The 21,599-nt window shown below is 41.8% G+C and overlaps 1 protein-coding gene across 1 annotated transcript; it reads right to left on the bottom strand.

Annotated features, from left to right (window-relative positions):
• Window positions 1-1,247: 1,247 nt before the first annotated feature.
• On the bottom strand, window positions 1,248-5,966 carry LOC128713457 (TBC1 domain family member 9). Its single transcript, XM_053808318.1, has 12 exons — window positions 5,923-5,966; window positions 5,542-5,717; window positions 4,448-5,277; window positions 4,220-4,368; window positions 4,048-4,156; window positions 3,296-3,964; window positions 3,076-3,231; window positions 2,840-3,003; window positions 2,509-2,773; window positions 1,707-2,430; window positions 1,538-1,635; window positions 1,248-1,466 (listed from the first exon to the last, which is right to left on the bottom strand). The coding sequence occupies exons 1-12, from the start codon at window positions 5,964-5,966 to the stop codon at window positions 1,248-1,250; spliced, it is 3,603 nt and encodes a 1,200-aa protein (XP_053664293.1).
• Window positions 5,967-21,599: the final 15,633 nt, after the last annotated feature.

The raw sequence follows: 21,599 nt of genomic DNA, 5'->3' as shown, positions 1-21,599 counted from the left end.
GAGGATGGCAAGGAACACCTTCCGCAACAAGCTCTTCAGGATTGGATACAAACAGGTGGTCAGGTGGTGAAGGACACAAAATGGCAGGTATATGGACCGTAAAAGAGCAATACAACTTTCCAATAACGGTTGACAAAATCGTAAAGTGATCAATTTATGTGCGATTTATACTAGCACCACGGAGGGAACTCAAAACAACAAACCGCAAGAAGAATAAAGGAGCAAGCAAACAACCTTACAATAAGCAAAGCATATTCTGCTATCTATAGAATAGTGCATTAATATCTTTCGTAGTTGATAGTGACAAAAAACAAAACATCTATTGTTATTATAGTTTAAGCAAGTAATTAAAACATGCGTATGGAAATCAAGAAAAGCTAATTGTTGCCCTTTTTTCGATTTATCTCTTTCATATTTATACTGCACCTTATTAAAGGTAAGCCAAGAGCGTATAAGCGATCTCGATCATCGATGACATTGATTCTATTTTGCAGCTAGACCTTGCGAATATTCGGATGTTTTAAAATAATAGACGAGTCGATAATACCTTCGCGTATAATCACTTAATTTACTCTCGTAAAATAGCTTCCTATAGAATGTGTATATAATAGTCGCATCCATGCGGAACCGATTGCCGCGCAGAATGAAAAAAGCCCCTTAACATATTGCTCGCAAACTTCGTACTTAGTGCTTGGTTTCACTTTCCTTTTTTTGCATTCAGTAAACTAACTAAAAATCAGTTCCTTCACAGTTTTTTTCTGGCTGTTTTGCTATGCAATCGCAATTTTATAACTAAAGAAAAGAAGCTTTATATTTCGGAGCAGCACTGAAGAATGTACAATATTTCCTCAGAATGCGCCAAGGAATGCAGCGAAACTACAGCAAATGATAATCAATGGATACATTTTTGTTTTACAACTTTTAATTCGAACCAGAAATGTGTGGTCCAGGTGATGGCAATCCATATACTGTATATAACAACTTTAGCCACAATGTTCAACAATTAGCACCTGTCGATTTCTGGTAGGATCAACAGCCAGCCAGGACAACGATTTGCGCATTAACAGTAACACATTTTGCATACGTATGCCTATCGGAGTGCAAAATAGGAAGCCGGGAAGGATCGAACTTAGGATTGGTGCTATTCTGCAGGTATAAAGAGAGACACAGAGAGATAAGACGTGCACACACACCGAGCAGAGTTTGGAGGGACCAGGAAGCGTGGGACAGATGTACGAGAGGCGCATCTAGCTTTTGCACTTTCGCCGGTTTTTCTGTAACGTCTCGACACGCGATTTGATCGAGAAAGGCAGCGAAAACTGTTCCTCAATAATGCCGACTGACACGGCGGTGGCCACGAACTGGGCGATTGAAATTTCCCAGATCGCTTCCGGTGGAGCATTGGCCGAACTGTGCCTTGGTGTACGTTCCGAGCTGGATGACGAAGGGTTACCATTGGGGTCAAACTAAAAAATGATCGCGATGGTATCAATGAAAAATTTGGCAGTAAAAAACTGCAATCTTGTTTGTCACTTACCACTTCGGCACCTTCCATTGCTAGCTGAGTGAAGCTATCGTTGCTATCATCCCTACGACTCACGATAGCGTCTTCTCCGTACGATATTAGAGTTTTATCTGAAAAAAAATAGTTCAACAGCAATTATCAATATTGTTGTGCTATAACTCTACATGATAATGCTCCTCACATGACTCTTGCACCTCCTGATCGGTTACTTTCTTCTCTTTGTTTAAAATCTCTAGCAGCGTCGTCCACAGTGAGATAAAGTTCTTCTGTGTCATGTTGGGAATGGTTTTTGACGTAAAGTTCGAATCGGGTTCGTCGAGAAAGATGCGCAACCCGCTGATGCTACGTGCCTCGTGCCGGCGGCTCGCACTTTCATCCAGACTACTATATCGCTGAAAGCCCAGATCACTCATGTCCGACCGGGAGCCAAAAGATTCCGCTTCGCCTACGTTTGCGCCAGACGCGTTGCTAGTGCTAGCTCCGGCACCACAACCACTAGAGCTTGCCACCGGCAACTCAACGTAAAAAATGGAAGATGTTTCCGCATTGTGCGAATGAGAATCGTCCATCGATAGGTTCGGTGTGGTAGCATTGAACTGGGATAGGGAAAGATTTTCCACATCCGACGATGCCTCCAGACTTATGTCGATCGGGGACGGTAGCGATTTGAGCGTTTCGAGCGGATTGTCGCTAAAGAAGCTTTCCGCTTCGGTGGCCACTTCCGTGTCTGAGTCACGAGATTCTCCGGCGCTGCTAGATTCCAGCTCTTGGGCCGTCAATAGCGGTGGCAGGTGAAGAATGTACAACAATTTTAGCTTCTCCGTCGCTCGCTTCGAACAGATGATACCGATGGCAAAGATCAACTGTTTGAATTCGAGATAACCACAAGATTGTTTGTCCATCAGCTAAAAAAAAATAAGTGTGGGCATACATTACGACTCAAATTGATGGTTTCCTTCGATGCAAGTTTCATCACTACCTACCCGGAACAGTTTTTCCGATATATCGATATTCTGACAATGACCCCACGGTGTAAGATCAACGAACAACTTACGAAACGTATCATAATCCACTCGGAAGCAATCGTACCGATTGTCGCGGAACCGTTTCTTTGCGTCGTTTAGCACAGTGATATCGTACACGGGTTCGCCACCATTCACCGAGGTTGGCCGCGTGCGATTTTTCAAACTAATCTTCTCATCCTTCGTATAGCACAGCAGCATTCGCAGCTCATCACTATCGAAATAACTGCAAAAAGGGAGAAAATAGAAATTAAAAAATTCTTTGGCACTCCGTATCATGATCGATACTCACCCATTGTCTTTATAGTTTTTTATCACACTATTTTCCAGATCTTTCTCCAGCTGATGTACGGTCAGTCTGCGATGTTTGTTGCGCAATTCTTCAATTTTTTGTGATGTTATGGCCTTACCAAACTTTAGATATGCATTGTAGATGAGCATCTGTACCGATTGACTCTGGTGAGATAGAAAATGCACAAGTGAGATATGGGTTTAAACAGCTTGCGTTAATGTTTTAGCTATCTGTACCTTAATTTGATGCTTTTCCTTATCCTCGATCTTGATCCGTTGCTCGTCATCGTTAAAGATGCCCATCAAAAAGGTGGACAGCAGTTGCATTGCTTCCCCATCATCGTTACAGTTCAGCAGCTTTTCCTGGTTCCATTCGAGAATTTTTAAAGCTATCTGTAGGTGCGAAAGTAAACAAATGGATGACTAAAATATAAAATCACCACAGGGGCATACGTACAATAAAGATCACTTTTGCCCCGTCGCACAGAAAGCAATCGATTATGTGCAGGGCACTTTCGTATGGCATCACGCTGAGAAAGATGGTCAGAAACCAGGAGAGTGAAATCATCCGTATCATACCGAGGTCGGACAGTTTCACGTGCAGGTCCGGTAAATGGCTGGCAATCAACTCATCCAGCAATCCCTGATCAATCTGAGCCCCTACCACCCGATCGTTGTAATAGTCCGGCAGCAGCGACTCGCAAAGGCAACACAGTATCCAAAATGCATCCTCTTCATCGCAGTAGATGAGAAACACGGACGAAACGATATTCATCGCCTGGCAGTAGCCAATCTCGGGATTGCGTAGTGCATACGCTTGCAATACCCGTCGAAGAGCCGTGATGCCAATGCTCGTTTGAAAGGCTGGATGTTCCGGTAACGAGCGGTGTAGATCACGCTCGATCTCCTCGAACGATACCGGGTTCTGATCTTTTGCTTTCGCCACCAGCTCCTGGTACAGGTTCGGTTGCATCATTTTCATGTGTACTGCACCGGAAAAGATGAGCCACACTTCGCGCCGCAACTGATCCGGAATACCCTCGATTACGAGGTTAATTGTTTCGGTAGTGCGAAACATAGAGATGCCTCGCCCATACAACGAAAAATGTTCTTCCCAGCGTTTCATCTGAAAATGACAAACAAGGGTACAGCACGTTATAGGTAAATGAAAGGGTCGCATCTGTCTATTTGCCTTTCATACGCATTTACCTTTTCCGCCTGTAAATCGTCGAACGCGCGATTGTTTGGATCCTTGTAGAGATACATCAGGGGTTCCTGTTTTATCCAATCCAGGTCGTCGTGAACGCGTGATGCAGGTCTAGGATTAGAGGAAAAGCAATGCAATTAACTTCATCAAGAACAGCGAAATAATGCAACTTACGGAACGGTTTTGGACAGCAATTCGGAGATTTTATTTATTAAAAACTCTCGGTCCAAAATGTGCTGCAAGACAAAGATGTTTCCATCCGAAGTGGTAATAATTATTCGATTGCTAAAACGATTGTGCGGATCGTCGTTCTTCTCAACGCTCTGTAAAACGAATGAAGTATCATCAATCGAAGTAATCCAAAAAAATAGACGAATCACTTCTTGCCAAACATCAACTTACAACAATCTTAGCCAACGGTATGACTAATGCAACCATCGCGGAGACATCACTCTTGAAGCACAGATAGTTCTGGGACAGATAAAGCACCCCATTCACGTGTTTCTTTGTGTAAGGTGCCCATAAGGATGCCTTTATCATCCCGTCCAGTATCTCCGTTTTTGGCACCCGAAAATGTATTCGATACTCGTCCGACTGTTGGCGTGCAGTAAGATCACGCAGCAGCTGCGTCTTCTGCACAACGTTCTTTTCCATCTTCTTCAGGATAACCGGATCGTGATCAACGATTGGACGGTCCGGATCTTGTATCATTTTCTGCATCGTCAGCTTGCTTAGCTGTTCGATCAGCTGGTACGCTTCGCTCGGTGAGTAGAGAAACACGAACGTGTACTCCTTGCTGCCCTGCTGGGTCGCCCGTACCGTAATGGTGTTGCCCGACTTTTTGATATCAGTTAGCTCGTTGTACCGGAAGCACAGTTTGCTTTCCGAACCGAGAATGTACGAGTAGAAGCAGATGTGATTAAGCGACAGGTACAGCTGACCCTGGCGTGGTATTTTACGAAAGTAGCTACAGTAGTAGTAGTTGACAAGCTTCTCATCTTCTGGCATGCGGAATTTTTCGCGAAATTTACAGACCGCCACCTGAAAGCTAGTCGGATCATTCTGTTCTTCGGCGGGCCGGGAGCTGTGTGCGAGTAGCGATTGGATCTTGCAGATGGTAAAGTTGGTGATCTCTTCCTCCGTTTCCATCTCGTTGATTACGCGAAACAAGTTTTTCGTCAGCCAATCCCAGTCCAGCATGATCGCTTCTAGTGTGATGTCGGCAGCAATTTCTAGGAGAGAAAAGAAAGGCATATATTGTAGGAACAAAAAAATATGACATTATTTTCCCTCCCCATGTATGTCATGTCAGAAGGATGCTTCCGTCAAGGCACATCCATCCAAACGGGAACGGTTGCTGCTTATCGCTTAGCGCTCGGTTCGTTCGGCACGGGTAGTGTCTGGACTGGACTGGCTCACATTTGATAAGCTCATCTCAAACTAAACCGCACGTACATGCACACATACGCACACTCTTATGGGATGGTTCCACTTACCATAGCATAAACCCGTCGACGGTTGGTAATGCAAAATTCTGTATGGGGATGGCTTTGTGTCCAGAACATTGTCCAACGTTCCCACCAGCATGGAAGAAAATCCTCGCAATCCCCCATGACCTTTGCGATGCTGCAGTAGGAAGAAGCGGGATGTAACTTTCGTTGTTTCGTTCACCCTTTAAAAAAACAAAACAAAAAACCATACATTAACAACGTGAAAATGATGTTTCTTGTATCTACCGCACGGCCAACATTAGTCACATCGTGTGCAATAATCAATCTGAATCATCCACCCCCCTCAGGGGCCGCGTTGATGCTGGGTATTACAACTGCGACACAGGCAGGGGATACCAGCACCTGCCAACCCATACCCATACGTACCATAATGCGAATGGCATCGAGCATTCTCTCGGTGGAATCCACATGCTGTTTCGAATAACCGCGCCCGGTTCTCGGTGTAGGCCGTTTGCAGTATTGCCCCGAAGCAATAGACGGGATACGGAATTAGCGAATTTCGCATACACTCGCGAAGTTACATGAATTGTACAGTTAGTAAACAGTGGAGCAATTCGACATTTTTGTTGTTCTTCTCCGTGTGTAAAGAGCGACTGTCAATTGCAGTGTACGCATGTGTGGGTGATGTTGTGACATTTGCAATCGGGAGCGTACAGTAGTCGAGCGGCGTGCATAAACGGACTGGTGTGTTGTTTTGATTTATGATCACCAAGTTTTGGGGGAATTCCGTTGCATTTGAAATCGGAAAACAGCTGATTGAGGTTCACTTGACGGAATGTTTTTAGTGTAGGAAAAGTGATTGCTTCTAGTGATATATGTGATAAATAAGACACTGGTTTTGTTATTGGTAAGTGTTTTTTGTGTTAATGATAGGGGTATTTTAGCGAATCTACTCTTGTGCGGACCCCCAGAGGACTTGCGGGAAAACTAACGGGCGTCTGTTAAATGATTTAATTACAAAAAAGGAGTGCAGTGCAGGATTCTTCAGGTTTGCTAGTTCCAAGGAAAATGAATCAGCGTCCTGGTACGATCTCGTCAAACCACTTCTCGACCTGATGCAACTCTGCCGATGCGTTTACTTCTTTCCCTGCTTATGCTGCTGCTTCGACGTCCTCATGTGTCTGTTGGCACTGCTGCTTCATAATGTTTTTACGAGGTTATCATCGTCGTCATATTCGCCATGGCGTCGGTGGGCTCAACTCATTTCACAACTGTTGCAGTGTCATAAAGATAGGCCCTGGCTGCCGTGCGTACTGCGTCCCAGGTGTCCTTGCCGGGCCACATCTTTGCAACATTTTTACCGTAGTGAATCTGGATCGACTTCTCTGTTGGATTTCCTGGTGTATTCGGACGAATCGGGGACATGAGAAGAATGTATGGCTCACGTTCTCCACGTCGTTGGTCCAGACTGGGCAGTTCGGTGACTCGTCCAGGAGGGCTTTCTCGGCGAAGTAGTTCCTGAAAAATCCATGCCCCGTAAGGAGATGGGTTAAGAAAAAGTGCAGTTCTTCTTGTTTGCGTCCTAGCCAGACTGAAATGTCCGGTATCAACCTCCTCGTCTTCATTCCTGGTGCTGTCGGTCGCGTCCTTGCCTCGGTTGGCGTAGACTGAAGTTAAAAAATCCCTTCACTTCTTCGTTATCGACACAATAACCTTAAGAGGTCTAAGCCAGTCATTTCTGGTTTCTTTGATATTGTGGCGAGACTATTACGCAATCTCGAACAAAAACCAGTGGTCAGAAACAGACATCGCAGCATTAACCGCGTAGTTTCGGATATCCCGAAATGTTAACCAATGTTAACTTGTGCGCTCTACCACCTATACCACCGGTCCGCCCGAACCCTTCGTTTCGCTAAGTAGTGATTTTTTATACATGGGAACCACGGCGCAGTCTGACCGAGCATTTTGTCGAGTCGTGTATAACTGACAATAACGCGTGAACGATTCCGGAAACATGATTATTTATCAATTAACTTTTAATCCGAAATCCGGAAGTCAGAATCAGTGCAACTCCTAAGGATCGAAGCATTAGCGTCTTGAGAAGAAGTGAACGAATATCACTTATTACTTGAAAACATCACAAGTAAGTACAACATTCGCTCTTACTTTAAAGGCAACATTTTGAAACGAACAATTGTATGTTTCAAAAATCTTTGGCGTTATTACGAATTTCTGACACACCAATTCACCAATTTAGAAATACGGGTACTCGTGCTAGCAATTTTCACAAAATTCTTTGTCAAACTTCCTAGAAATTTAGCCCTGTATGTAAATAGTTATAGTAATATCATGGCTTAATGACACTCGCTTCAAAACGCAATCTTTCCAATATTCACTAAAACGTCATGCAACAGTTTCTTAAATTTCCCAACACCATGGATTAATTATTCAAAGAAACAAAAACAAAAAAAAATCCCCATAGTGGAATCTCGAATCGGAAATTGCGGAATGTATACGGGTGCCCCCTATAGAGTCGTTTGAAAAATTGTAGATAGGTAGGTTAAATTTCAATTTCATACCACGAAACCACCAGACTTTCGATGCTTTCTCTGTTCCCTAATCGTTTCGTGCGGTGTCCACGAGTCCGGATTGCTGAAGTGGCGCACAATTAGGCAAAGTACCCGTCGACATCGTTGCAATGATCTATATACTACACGCTGGAAAACTCACCGCGGGGTATATACCGGGGCTGAAGATGCCCACTGTACACTAGACCGGTTCATTTCCGGTTGAGCAGCATGTGAGCGTAACCGTCTTCAATAATGTGTTCGCGTGCCCATCGTCATCGGCTGTACGCGCTCGGCTGCTTAGCCAACCAGGTACCCAAACAATCCATTTATTATTCATAATATTTACACGGAATATTATTCCCCCTACAGCTGTCTCGTACGCCTTTATGCTGATCGCTTTGCTCGGGGCACTTTTAGATGGGTTTTCCACACCCACAAACACCGTCTCGACCGTTCGGATGTGCTATCCGATTGACAAGACTTCTTTTTGAAACACCTACACCTTTCGCAGGTGGGGTGTCTTCCTTTTTTGATAAGGTAACCACTTTCAAAGAGCATGGGGTGGTTTCAAAGTGTCGCAGTTTGGTGAAACGTAAATTTTCTTCTCTTATATTCCACCTATTTACCTTTAATCCTACAATACCTTATTTATCTTTAATCCAGTACAATCTGCACCAAAAATAGATTTAAAGTTGCATGCAATTTGGTTGATATTACTTTTACCGGCTGATACACTTCGATCGGTAAGACAGATTTCGATACGTTTTTAGCACGTACCTGTGAAAAATAGCGACCGCTAGATTGATTGCCACAGCTGCTTCATATCTCCACCAACGAGCTTTTCAATTCCCCTGTTCGTGTTTCGATTTACCGCGCAATGTAAAGCGAGATAAATAAGCGATTGCTTCTGTGGAATCCTAAAGGTACAGTAAAAAAATCAGAATTGTCCGTATCGGCTTACCCGTCCATCCATCTCGCACGGGCCTTTGCAGCGCGTCAGTTTGGAGAATGAGTGTGATAAATGGCAATTAGTACGTGCTGAAACAATTGCTTTTTAAAAAAGCACACATGCATTCGTTGGATGAGTGTTGAAGAATTAAAAAAAACTCACCCGTCCACACACGTATAGAGATTGCAACAGTAGCGTGCAATCGGGAAACAGCACTCGTGGGAACCGCAGAAAAAGTGATGGCGCACGGTTTGGAAAGCAAAATGGCCGAACAGAAAAGTTTCATGCACTGGTTTGGCTCACAAATCCCTGCTCAGTCACACCCGGTGCACCATAACGGGTGTACAAGGCATAACAAAAAAAAACGAGAAAACCCCATCCAAGCAGGCCTCGCGGGAAAAACTAAGAAAAAGGAGCAATGATCGAAATCTGGCAACACTGAACAGTGCTGTGAAGCTGTTTGGTTGTTTTTCACTCCCCCTTTTGTTGTTGCGGATGATGACGTTGTAGGATGCGCTCTTTGCGAATTCCCAGATCTGCTTTCATCTTTTGAAACCCCATACTTTTATACACTTTCGGTGCTTTGTGGTGCATTGCTGCCGAGTGTTATCTCGGTTATTGTTGGCTGTACTTTTCGCACGGTGTACTGACAAAACCCACTGGGATGTGGTTTGTATGGAACGAGATTTTCATTTCAGGTTGGGCGAGAGTATTGTTGTTCTTCACGATTGAAAAGATAGTTCCGCGTTAGTGCCATTCACAAGTGGCTTGATAATTGGCCAAACGATGTACGTGAAACCTGTAGCACTTCCCTGTGAGGATACTTACGACCTTAACGCTTCCTTCAAAACGCTATACATTAACCGTGCCTCGGGGCAAGCTTCGCAACGTTCCGATTTTGAAAGTATTCCTATTGTGATGAGATTTCAGGTCTGTTTACAGCTACACCTAGAGGGAAACTCATATGGAAGGCGTTTGTTTTACTTTTACTCGTTGCAATACGAATCATACGACGTTTATCTATTCATGTTTGTTTCGCTCCGTTTTTCCCTCTACCTTTTTTATTTTTTGCTTTATTCCCCCACTGCTCACGTAATAACACTTGCAGTTAATAATTTATCACTTCACAGTGAAGTGATGCTTGGCGGGAAGTGAATCCGCTGCATCATCGAGTGAGGGGTTTTCCTTCTGGAGTGTTTTATCTCTGGAACGTCCGGAACTCGCTTTGGCAGCACGTGCCAGCAACGTTCGATTTCTCAATGATTCATGGAAGGTGAAAGGAAACAGTGTGAAAAGTAGTTCGTATACATGGAAAAAAGCGAGACCATAAAACGATTGCAGGCAAGCGATCGAATATGGTGAAAGAGTGTACTTACGATGTACTTAGACGGAGTTTTCATACAAATTTAGTTTCAAGTTAAGAGGAGTTATGCGTACAGATGTTCACAAAATGGGCAATTTTTGAATTTGTATAAAGCGAAACTATCTCATATGCTGAATGACAGCTGTTTCTGCTCGGGAATCAAAATTTCTAATACACTAACTCGAAAGGAAATGTAAAAAAGTCGATCAAAAACACACATAATTGCAAGAAATGAAAGTTGATAATAAAAATCGATGTATGAAAGCTGGACTTGACAATTCATAGTAAATTATTTCATTAGTATTTGATAAAAATTTCACGTCAATCGGTTCACAGATTTTCAAGATTTTGTAGATTCTGGTAAAGACAGCTACTTTTTAAATTTCCTATCCTATAAGCTATCAGCAGTAAGAAAATAATTTTCAATTTCCTAAATTTCTTCGAAACACATTAATTCACATTCATTTTTGACATTAATTTACACTATCTGTCTTTATTTATTTATTTATTTATTTATTCCATGATGACGGCGTTTGCCGTATTATCAACAAAGTGTTGAATTTTTACAAATATTTCAAATTTTACAAGGCAAGACTATCTGTTTTTGTTGTTGTTTTTATTAAGTATTTTATTGAGAATAATAAGCAGGAATTTACCAAGTAAATTAAGTTTAGTCTGTAATCAATTTTATCATAAAAATCTTTCTTCTCAAAAGAAGTTCAAAAATCACTTCACTTCATTTCGCTTCCATTTTAATTGGACCAATGAAGTACATGGTGCGAAAATCATTACCCACTTTTCCTTCCAAAAGAAGAAGCATACCTAAAAAGGAAGTGCTAAAAATGCTTCAAACAAAATAAATTACTCGAGAACGCGAAACGAGGGTTTTCCATTAAATCCTTTAGCGAAAAAAAAACATAAAGCTTAAAAAATAAGGAAAGTGGTTGCCTAGCGCAATCTATTTCCGTACCGTAACTTTATCGTTACGGGGTCTCTCTGAAGGGATTTGTAGCGAAATTTCGACATGGGAAAGGAGTTGTTCTTTTTTAAGGTTTGCTCTCCTTCTCTGATCCTCCTTCTATTCTGAGGCTTTCGTGTTGTGAGTTTCTATTTTAAGGTGGGCAGTTCAATTTGGAAGCTGCAAGTTTTGTTTTTTTTTTCGTTCGGCAATACGAACAAATGTCCGTTTGCTTTGGCAACAAAAAAATAGTGTGAACCCGTAGAATGTGTCAGAGTGATAAAAGTGAGCAGTAGTAATGGGAGCAAACATCAAGATTAAACTCAGTTCATTTAGCTATGGAACTGTGGACAAAAAACGAGTTCGGAGAAAGGTAAAGGAAATAGATCTACCATCATCGGTTGCACCAGCACGTCCAGCGCAGCCTGTGACAGCCATCTTCGTTACGTAGGAAAACGTCAAATAAAATGGAAGAGCAGAAAAGGAAAAAAATAACCGAAAGAGTGTTTTTCCTACTAAAGGCCATGAAAAAACTTTAGAGAAAATGATAAAAAAAAATCAGTACCCAAATTACTGCTTTTGGGACAGTTTCTCTTCGGGATGCAGCATATTGAGGGAAAACAAAATGAAAAAGCACAAACCATCAAGCATCAATATGGATGGGGTTTTGCGCTCGTTGCTACCGATCAGAATGATCGGAATTTGCCTGCTTTGGAATCTCGTGGATGAATACGAAACGTAAAGATTTAGTTCCTCATCAATGTTGCTCGTGTATGAGAAATGCAGTGGGAGAGACTGTAAAATTTCCCTAGTGGACTCAACGGTTCGAACCATTCATTGCAAAATGAAGTACAATGCAAAAAAGAGGGACATTTTGGGGGACAAAAACGTACATTGGAGCGCAAAACTTCAACATCCATCCAGCACACAAACGCTCGATAACCGTTGATCGAGGAAAATCGATTCTGTCGCTTTCGAACAACGGTTCGAGCATAATTTACCGTATCAGATTAGTGAGGGAAAGTAGAAAAGCAAAGGCAAAGAAAATGGCATCCAATTCTCCAGTGTTCCGTTCGAACCGAACCGTCCGGACTGGTTTCGCAATGACTCGGCCGCCGCTCCCGGCGGCAGCACCAGTTGTAACCTTCTTTTGTTGTCTGTTGGAAGGATAATTCCTCTTCAACTGTTCAACGTGCTAGAGAACGGCCGAGGTTAAGGCCCTTTGCTGTCGGATAATTCCATTTCTCTTGGTTTTGGGGCTCCCGAAAAATGAGATTTACCAACCCTGTTCGCCTCGGTGTAATGACGGTGCTCCCCAATATACAGAAGGGGGGAGTTCCTTTTTGTGGCCTTCCTTTTACCAGTTTCATTCGCACGATAATCTAGCCTGCATTGGCTTCCGGCATGAGGAATGAGCTGGCCGTTAGCCATTGGCGTGAAGAACGGCCAACAAACCAATGAGTAACAACACGTACACACCCAACACATGGGCAAATCGAAAAAAAACATACACACACACATATATCTTCCTCCTGTACAGGAAATGGAAATCTCTTTAGGCCTAGCACTGGACCCTCGTCTAGGGTGAGTTGGGAAAGGCGAATGGATTGGGGATTGAATTTGGCGAGGATATTTGCTGCTTGTTAACAAACGGTTCGACATATGTAAAGTAAAATACCAGTTGATTTAAAGTTATCCCCTATGGGATGTACGGACTGACCTCAGGATCTTCGGCAGGATGATAGGAGAGCTTTAAGCTTTGATAGAACGCATGCAATCTGGCATGATGTACGCGTTTAACGGTAGTGCAATTAGAGCTTAAATTCACTGTAGCTATGTGTGACGCAGTAATTGTAGAGCAGATGAGTTGTTGATAATGTACTGCACAATAAGAAAGGATCATTTTATAACTTATTCTAATCAGGTTTAATTATAACATAGTTCGGATTCGATGCAATTAAATGGAAATCAACCCTATGGCTGGTTAAAAATATCCAGAATGTGTAAAACATCGTGCTATAATTTTATAGAAAACTTTAATATAAATGCTTTGAACGTTTAGAAAAACAAGCTACCCGATATTACTTAGTGAAATATCGCATGGTGATTTAAATGCTTAAAATTATTGCAATAATCTAACCTTTTTGACTGAACATATTTTTCATACGCCGAGACGTATTAAGTGACAATTTAAATTGAGAGAACATTGCCGGAATGAAATATCAATGATTTTGTTACAGTTATATCTAGTGTTTTCAATTTTAAAATTTCAATTTCGAAGTTAAAATTGCGAAATTACAAGAACTCTCATTTTGAATATAAATCGTTATGAAAAGTTCGTTGAAAAGAATCGTTGTTTCCTTTTATTTCCAGCTGTTATTCCATTTTCCTCCATCCACAGTAAACGTTCAAAACAATTGTTTTTACTACAATATTTTGAAACTTCTTGTGATGTTACATTATATCATGCCTCAAAAGTTAAAGTATAATTAATTGTAATGTTGAAACAAATGTTGAAAATGCACTCTCTTCATTGGCGTATCTTGAATAACTTTGACACAGCTTCTACGAATAATTCGATTATCAAAGCTCATTTCCAGCTGTTCGCAATGATCAAAATGTTCTTTCCTCACTCACTGACAGTCGGGCATTAATTTGTGCATTGTGCTGATTAGACATTCCGGGATGATGAATTATTCCTAAGCTCATCCATCTCAGTTGCTTCATTAGAATGGAAGTGTTCACCTGTTCAGTGTTCTTGAGCTAGCGGAACATTCCATGCTACACAGATTGTCTCAATGTTTGTGTAATGAAACGCATCACTAATGAATCCTGCTCCAACAAGCGTGTCGTTTGTCTTTCTTCGTGTGCTCTGCTGCACCGTAAGGAACACACCAAATCAAACCTTTTCAACAGACCGGCTCTTCTTCCGGGGCAATACTACCAGCTAGACCCTACTCAACACTTATAGTGTTGCTTTCAAGCATACAAGACAAAATAAAACGAAATAGCAATAGAAAATGACCATCGTCTGCTCGCTTTGTTGGTTAGGAGCGATGAAATTTGTATCGTGCTGGACATAATCCGGACAACGGTTCTGCCAACACTTCAACCCGATGAGAAGTCCGGTTGCGCTTGCTGAATTGTTTCATCACCTCTTGCAAACCAAACGCACCCTCGGTAGCGTTCTTTAAGTCTTTCGAGGACACTGTTCGCTTCCTGTTCCTGGCTTGATAAATGCTCTACAACCCGAAATGAAACAACGACACTAGATCTTCCGGCAACGGTGAGTCCATCTAAGATTCGCCACTGGAAACGAACGGATAATTGTGTTGTCCTCCGTTGAAGAAGCGACCACTAAGGTAGTGAGTAAGCTAGCTACTTTCGCGTGACTTCTTGGCCCGGGAATAGGAAAAAAAGGAACCGAAAACTCTTGACCCATCATGAAAAATGGATCCCATTACGTTTGCAGCCCCCCCGTCTGTAGGACGATTTGATCGTTGTGGGCCTTTCGCGAACCGTTCCGTAAAGGTCAGACGTAGAAGGCACGATAATGATAAGCCATTTGACCTCGCTGTCAGCTGCGTGAAACGTTTTCGACAGCGGTAAAATCAGTTGATAATAAACAGGAGGAAATATCTGTCTTCGCCTTTCCCGCGGCCCCTTGGTATGGAGGAAATTTGTCCGAAAATCAACTCTCAACTCACCAAAAAAAAACCCGACCATCATAAAACTTCCCATCACTTCTTTGATGGAGGGAAAGCTGGAAAAAACGATACCGAGCCGGAATGAAAGAAAAAGTGAAAAGTTATGAGCCACAACCCGTCGCCAGCAGGGAGTAAACTGACTGACAACCTTTTAGGGTGCCACAAACACTGGCGCACGGTGTGATAAATGCTTCAGTGTGATACGGAAACTTTAACACGTACCTAGACAAAAACAAGAAGCTAAATTCCGCCCTAAAGTAAAGTGGTAAAGACGGTTCGGAGAAGCAAGCTGTCCCGTCCTGAGATTGTGTTTCCATCCGCTTTGGACCTGTGCTAATCGAGCAGGACACAACCTTGTCAAAGCATTAAACCCAGCGAGTGGTAAAACTGGCCAACAAAGCGTCACATGCGACCGAATTGCTGAGATTCAGTTGATGTTAAGCAAAAAGGTACGCCTGTCATCATCTATTTCGATGGCGATGTGATTTTTTTTTAGGAGGTAGGTGAAATATTTACAAACCAACGAACGGAAGCGGTTCGTAGCTGCGGGATCTGGGGATGTTTCGCTTGAAAGAGTTTTCCATCGTCCGGTTGATTCACAATGCTACCACTCTCCATGCGTCAGGTACTGGTGAGTGAGTGAACATTTCCAGAGATTACTTTTAGCGCACAGTACAGCACTGTCTTCAAGACCACTGGCACAATCACAATCCTTCAAGGCGTAGTACGATATTTTTCTCCTGTTTTCCATTTTCCATCAGGTGTTTCATACGGCGCTTCGTTCTGTAGCCAGAATCAGGATTGGGCACAGGTTTTCCTTTTTTTCTCGCTCTCTGTACAGTCCCATGGGCTTTTCACGGTACGTAGCTTCTCGAGATATGCCACATTCTTCTCTCTTGCATCAGGGAAATGGACCGTAAATTGGATTGGATTTTTCTACGTTCCGATTACGTATTGCTTTTATTTGGTGGCGGAACTAGCACGGTTTTGGGTACCGATTTTAACTCTGGCTTCATCCTCGGAAAATGATCGGACGTAGAAGATAACGGGACGGAGATTTTCCCAAAGAAAAAAAAATAGAACGTCCGGTTCTGTGGCATTGATTGTTCGAATGAAATCGATTGAAAATAATGAACCAATGACGAGGCTAAAAGAAAGATGAATAACAAAAGCGGAAGGAATGTGTTTTGTTGTCCTTTCTTAAGGCTAGCCCCTGATACCTATCCTTATCCGCTTGCTAGTGGTGTGAGACAAAATGGTAATGGAATGCAGAGGCAAAAGAAAAAGATCGTCCACTCGCTATCACACTGATGGGATGAATAATTTTTCAATTCTTGTGATGGTAGGGAAACAAAATATGGTTAAAATGAAATGGATTTTAAGTAAAAATAATCTTTATTTACATAAGTCTCAGAGGGTTTAGTTGGTCCGGTAATGCGCGTTTGTTAGTAATTTAGCAAAAAAGTTTCGCACTTTAAGTGCGAAAATAATCAAACTTAAAGTTGTTAAAATAAATGTTGATTTCGATGTCGGTCATATAAACATGTTAACAATGACAAAACTAATAGCACCATGATAGTAATATGAGATTTTTCAATTCAAGATTCAAGAGCAAAAATTATCTAATAAAATTTTCTCCATTTAGCATCCAGACATATCTACTATCTGAAAAAATTAGGACCATTATTAACATATAAAAATGGTTTGTAAATCAAATCAGAGGCTTTGTATTACCTGACTTATTAAACCAGACGTACTTTTCCGGGCCGTCCTTTTTTGATTTTGATATTAAATTAGACGTAGTTGATGTCTAATTAGCTGAAAGTGAGATATTTAATGTAGATTTCATGTTCAGATAGGAAAAAAAGGGGAAAGGAATGAATTAGACTCCGACGCGTTTATATTTGCTTCTTGATGATTCTTCAATAATAAGTATGCAATTCCACTGTAACCTGCGAGAAAATGGAGGATCTCTTTGCGTGTGCATAAAAATGGATCAAATGGCTTTCGAAATTTCATAGAAATACTCCAAAATAAAACAATAATTCGCTTCAAACCCGATTTCCAATTACTGCAACAGCAGCAGTATCATGATCACCGGTATAAGCTGCAGGAACAACACTTGTTGAAGAAAAAAAAAATCTCTCGCGCTGCTCACATTGGGAGTAAACATAGAAGTCTAGATGGGCTTTATTGATTTCATTAATATCTATTTCTTTACTATTTAAATACCTGTCTAACTGAACAAGAAGCAAGGATACAAGAAAAAAATGCTCGAAAACAATACAATTTGCTTCTGAAATTATTGTATAACATGAAACGACGCTCAAAAGATATTGCAACAATCCTAATTTAGATGTAATCACTACTATGAACTCATTCCTTTCACGTTAATCTCATTTCCAACAGCCTAACGAGGACAACGTCCACAGTCTTTTACAGTTCAAACGAGCGAAGGAGAAAAGAATATGTTAATCTTATCAGTTGTCCCACATAATTCAGTGAGCAATTACGTCTCGCACCTTCAACCATCAACATTAAGCATAACCGTGGACAGACACATACATTGTCCGGGGCGTTAAATGATTTACGACGTGCAGCACGACAACGCTTCAAACAGTAGCCAGGGCCTAAAGTTTTTTGATTAATTCAATAAAACCTAAGCCTCACCGGATGTACGCGCGAGAAAATTAAAATTATTCCTACCTTTACCCTTCGAGTTGTGCTCTCAACATTTCCTACGAGCGTGTGCTTACTTCCAGCAAAACCGGGCGCTTGCTCGGTGCACCAGGCACATCCCTTCCTTTCGTGCCATGCGTAATGCTTTTTTGCCACCTTGAAGACGAGGGGCCAAATCCTTTGTGTTTTGTTTCTTCGGTAAATGGCGGCGTAAGCAAGAAAGTGCTCAGCAGGATCTCACTCGGTGCTGCTGCTGGCGTTAAGCCAGGGGCAAATTAAAACAAAATTAAAGCAACCGTAAACTTACTCACAGCCACAGCACCGCTTACTCTTTTCCATTCTGCCGTTTCTGCCTTTTGCTAAGGCCTCCCAAAAGGCTACTGCCGAAATGAATTCTCTGATGGCACAAAGGCCATCGCCGCCAGCTTGCACAACTTCACCAATATTTCAACCCAGCTGGGGAGTTTCCTGCTGAGCTGGCTTCTAGATGGCTCTTGCATTGTACCTTAAGAAATGCGTTAGCTGCCGGGGCGTCCTTCGACCTGGTGCCTGTCCTTTCTTCCATCTCGACAAGCGTGGACCGATGGATCGCTCCAGTTACTTGGATTACGGATGATTATCTCCGGACGCGATACGCGATGGCTCATCTGTATGATAATTTAATCATCGTAAGAAAAGATTTTTATCCAACCCACCAAGAAAGATGCCCAAAACCGAAACAAACGAGTGTTCGAGAAGGGAACGGACCCAGACGAAATGGGTATAATGTGTAAAAACAGACATACGCTTCGCGTAAGTGAGTTCAGCAAAATTGCAAAATTTTGATTTAATGACGCTGTGGTAACGTTGGGTTAAGTAAAAATTAAATTTTCTAAAATGTAATGCATTGATTTAGTGTTTGAAAATGGTATGAAAATGTATGAGGCGATAACAATAACGCAGATTTTAATATAAAGACTCGCAATACAGTCTCGCAATGCATCAGTTCTGGTTCATTTACTATCTCAACTCGCAGGATATAGCATAAAACCCACGTGTCAGTATGGTGTAGGCTGTGACAAATCCTTCCCGTGCTTTACTTCTTTTATTGGAAAAGCGATGCATCATGACAAAACGCCCTCAGCGTCTTACAAGAGTACAAATCCCGTGCAGTGAACGATCCGTGTACTAGCTTCCCATCCGCCTAAAATAACCCCGATGTCATGGGTGAAAATAATGCAACGTAACGCCTGGCCTCTCAACCTGTAAACCATCCGAACCCATATCCAGGCCCGATTTTTCATCGTTTGTGATAGTTTTCCCCCGAAGCAAGTCGTTTCCCTTCACACGTGTAGGTGAAGCCAATTCAACGCCGGCTGTATGATGACGGTTATTTCGTTACACCGAATAAAGACGAAAAGCTGTTTTTCCTTTCTCATTTTCAAAAGCGATGCGGAAAGGATGATACTATGCTGCGAGCAAAGCGTGATATTGCTTTTCCCGCCAGCGGTTCCGCGAACAGTTTTTGATGCTGCGAAACAGCAATAGGACGTCACAGAGAACGATGTGAGTGGAATTTGGTTTGGATAACGCGGTTCGTATCGTTTTGCTGATGATCGTGAAAGTGGCGCAATTTGTAATGGTACTGTGAAATTCGTATGATTCAATTATGTTGCAGCGTTCGTTGTAATGGATATGGGTTGTTGCAATATGTGATTTGTTTGAGCGTTGAGCAACCAGTTGTGTGCAGAGGTGAGAGGTTTAAATTAAATAAAGTTGGTATAACTATTTTTTTATGAGATTAGAGCTACTTCCAAGGTGAACTGTGGAATCCGAAATTCGATCCGCTCTCGATTCTGACAAAGACATCAAATGGTGTTTTTTTAAGAAGATTCGATGATCAAGATGATCAAGAATCATCAAGACTCTCAAATTCCAACGTTAACACTTGAAATTAACATTAATATAACCAATTAGTGTTGGAGATATGTACCTATATCATTGCTGAATTCTTGGTAGTAAGTAGACAGACTCTATGTACAAAACATCAAAGAGAAACAGAAGGTGCTATATGCGACCGATCCGTCTCGATTTCGCACTTTCGCCTGCCGTGATGGCACAGTATGTCTGAAAAGGCATAATTTTGGGCAATTCCTATTCTCATAGCAATCATCTACACTCGAATCCTCATCAGTTAAATCAAATTTTTTTTATCTACAGCGTATTTCTAGAGTATTTTAGAGTTGTTTAGCAGTATTTTTATATTTTTAAATTGAGCAACATTTCCTCAAAAAATAATCTTTTCCACAGTTTAGTAAATAACTGCAAAAGATCATAACATATTCCAAATATTTCAAGTTGAAGGAATTTGAAGTGTGATTGATATAAATATCAATCGCCGTAGCATTAGAGCTTGCGAGAATGGCTAAACGGTTTGTTTGGTAGCGGCGTTTTCACACGGCAGAACCGGTACAAAACTACATCCCGATCAATCTCCTGTACGAAAAATCGACTATCCAGCTAGAGGTAAATAAAACCAAAGAAAACCATAACTGGATCATGGAGAAATGATGGTTGTTGTACCGCTAAATAAGAATGACAGTATGTAAATTATAATATGAAGGTCGCTAATAAATTAACATACTAGTCTTCTTAATACACTCTTCCAGTTCCATAAAAATAGATAATAATGTTGTACGCAAAACAACTCCTCGTTTACGATTCAAACCCACATTATTTCGCATTCAACATCCTGTAAAAAAGCCATAATTATGTTACAATGAGAAAGAATCGTCTTTTTGCACCCGCACACACACACACATATCCTTCCTGTACTGACTGCACTGCGAGTGGTTGTTTGTTTTTATTGAAAGCAATTTCATTAACACAACAACGGACGCTTCTCTTCGTAGAATTAATAGCGATGTGAAAGTAAGATTCTCCGGTATCGCAACATCCACAACAACCATGGACGAAATCGACGCCATCGTTCGCATAAAACCTTATTACCCGTTACGTTACGTTGCAATACTTTATCCTGTTTATCTGTGCCAGAAAGAAGGGAAACCAAAACGCAAAACCGGAGCAAGAATATGCGGTAGAAGATCAGACTTGGGGTGGCGTGACGTTTTTCTGTTTTGCGGCGTAACACGGCGGTGGTTACGCGAACGAACAAACTGAAAAGAAGTTGTAATGACGATAATACACGTGTTTATTTGAGTGCGTAAGAATGTGCGTTCAGCAACAGCAGCTGAAAGCACCAGAAGGAAAGTAACTGTAGTGTCAGCTAACTATGTACTTCTCGACGGAAAAGGTAAGAGAACAAATTCTCTGGAGCGAACAAGTTCCCATTCAAAAAGAACCACGACACATCCACATACAAGCTGTGTGGTAATGGAACAGGAAATCCAGTAAATCTGATAAAACAATCACGTACGGATTTACGTTCCTTCACGGCATACACAATCTACCTCGAAGGCCGTAGGATGCGTGCCGTGTTACGATTACACAGGACCATTATTTACCTTTCCAATTTCAAGTCTCTTTCAACCGGTGTACATGTGCAAAAAAAAATGTAACCAAGTATGTGCAAAGTGAGAGTGAATGTTGATAAGCGCTTTGTGTCGTGGAAAACTTCCAACACGTACTCCCAGGCATGATGCCAGGGCATGGCAACACGTTTCCCACATACGTAAGTGTAACCCATCCTCGTCTCGGATCGGGTACGTTGGTCGTTCTCATCAATTATGAGATAATTATGAATTTGTCAGACGCTAAATGGACAAAACTGTTCCTCCCTCTCGAGGGCTGGTTTGTTAAATGAAACAGCACTCAACAGCAAAGTTTTTCGTTTCATTTTGGGTTTCCTTTTCTTTTTACCATCGAAAAGGATTTCAAT

The sequence above is a fragment of the Anopheles marshallii genome, chromosome 3 (assembly GCF_943734725.1).
Source record: "Anopheles marshallii chromosome 3, idAnoMarsDA_429_01, whole genome shotgun sequence".
In the NCBI taxonomy this organism is placed as follows: Eukaryota; Metazoa; Arthropoda; class Insecta; order Diptera; family Culicidae; genus Anopheles; species Anopheles marshallii.
This window is presented reverse-complemented; position numbering and strand designations above follow the sequence as displayed.

Coding starts and splice junctions, on each gene's coding strand:
- LOC128713457 (XM_053808318.1), bottom strand. CDS start 5,966: ATGTGGATTCCACCGAGAGAATGCTCGATGCCATTCGCATTATG. Junction 3,004..3,075: donor AGGAAAAGCATCAAATTAAG/GTACAGATAGCT, acceptor CTATCTCACCAG/AGTCAATCGGTACAGATGCT. Junction 1,636..1,706: donor TCAGGAGGTGCAAGAGTCAT/GTGAGGAGCATT, acceptor ATTTTTTTTCAG/ATAAAACTCTAATATCGTAC.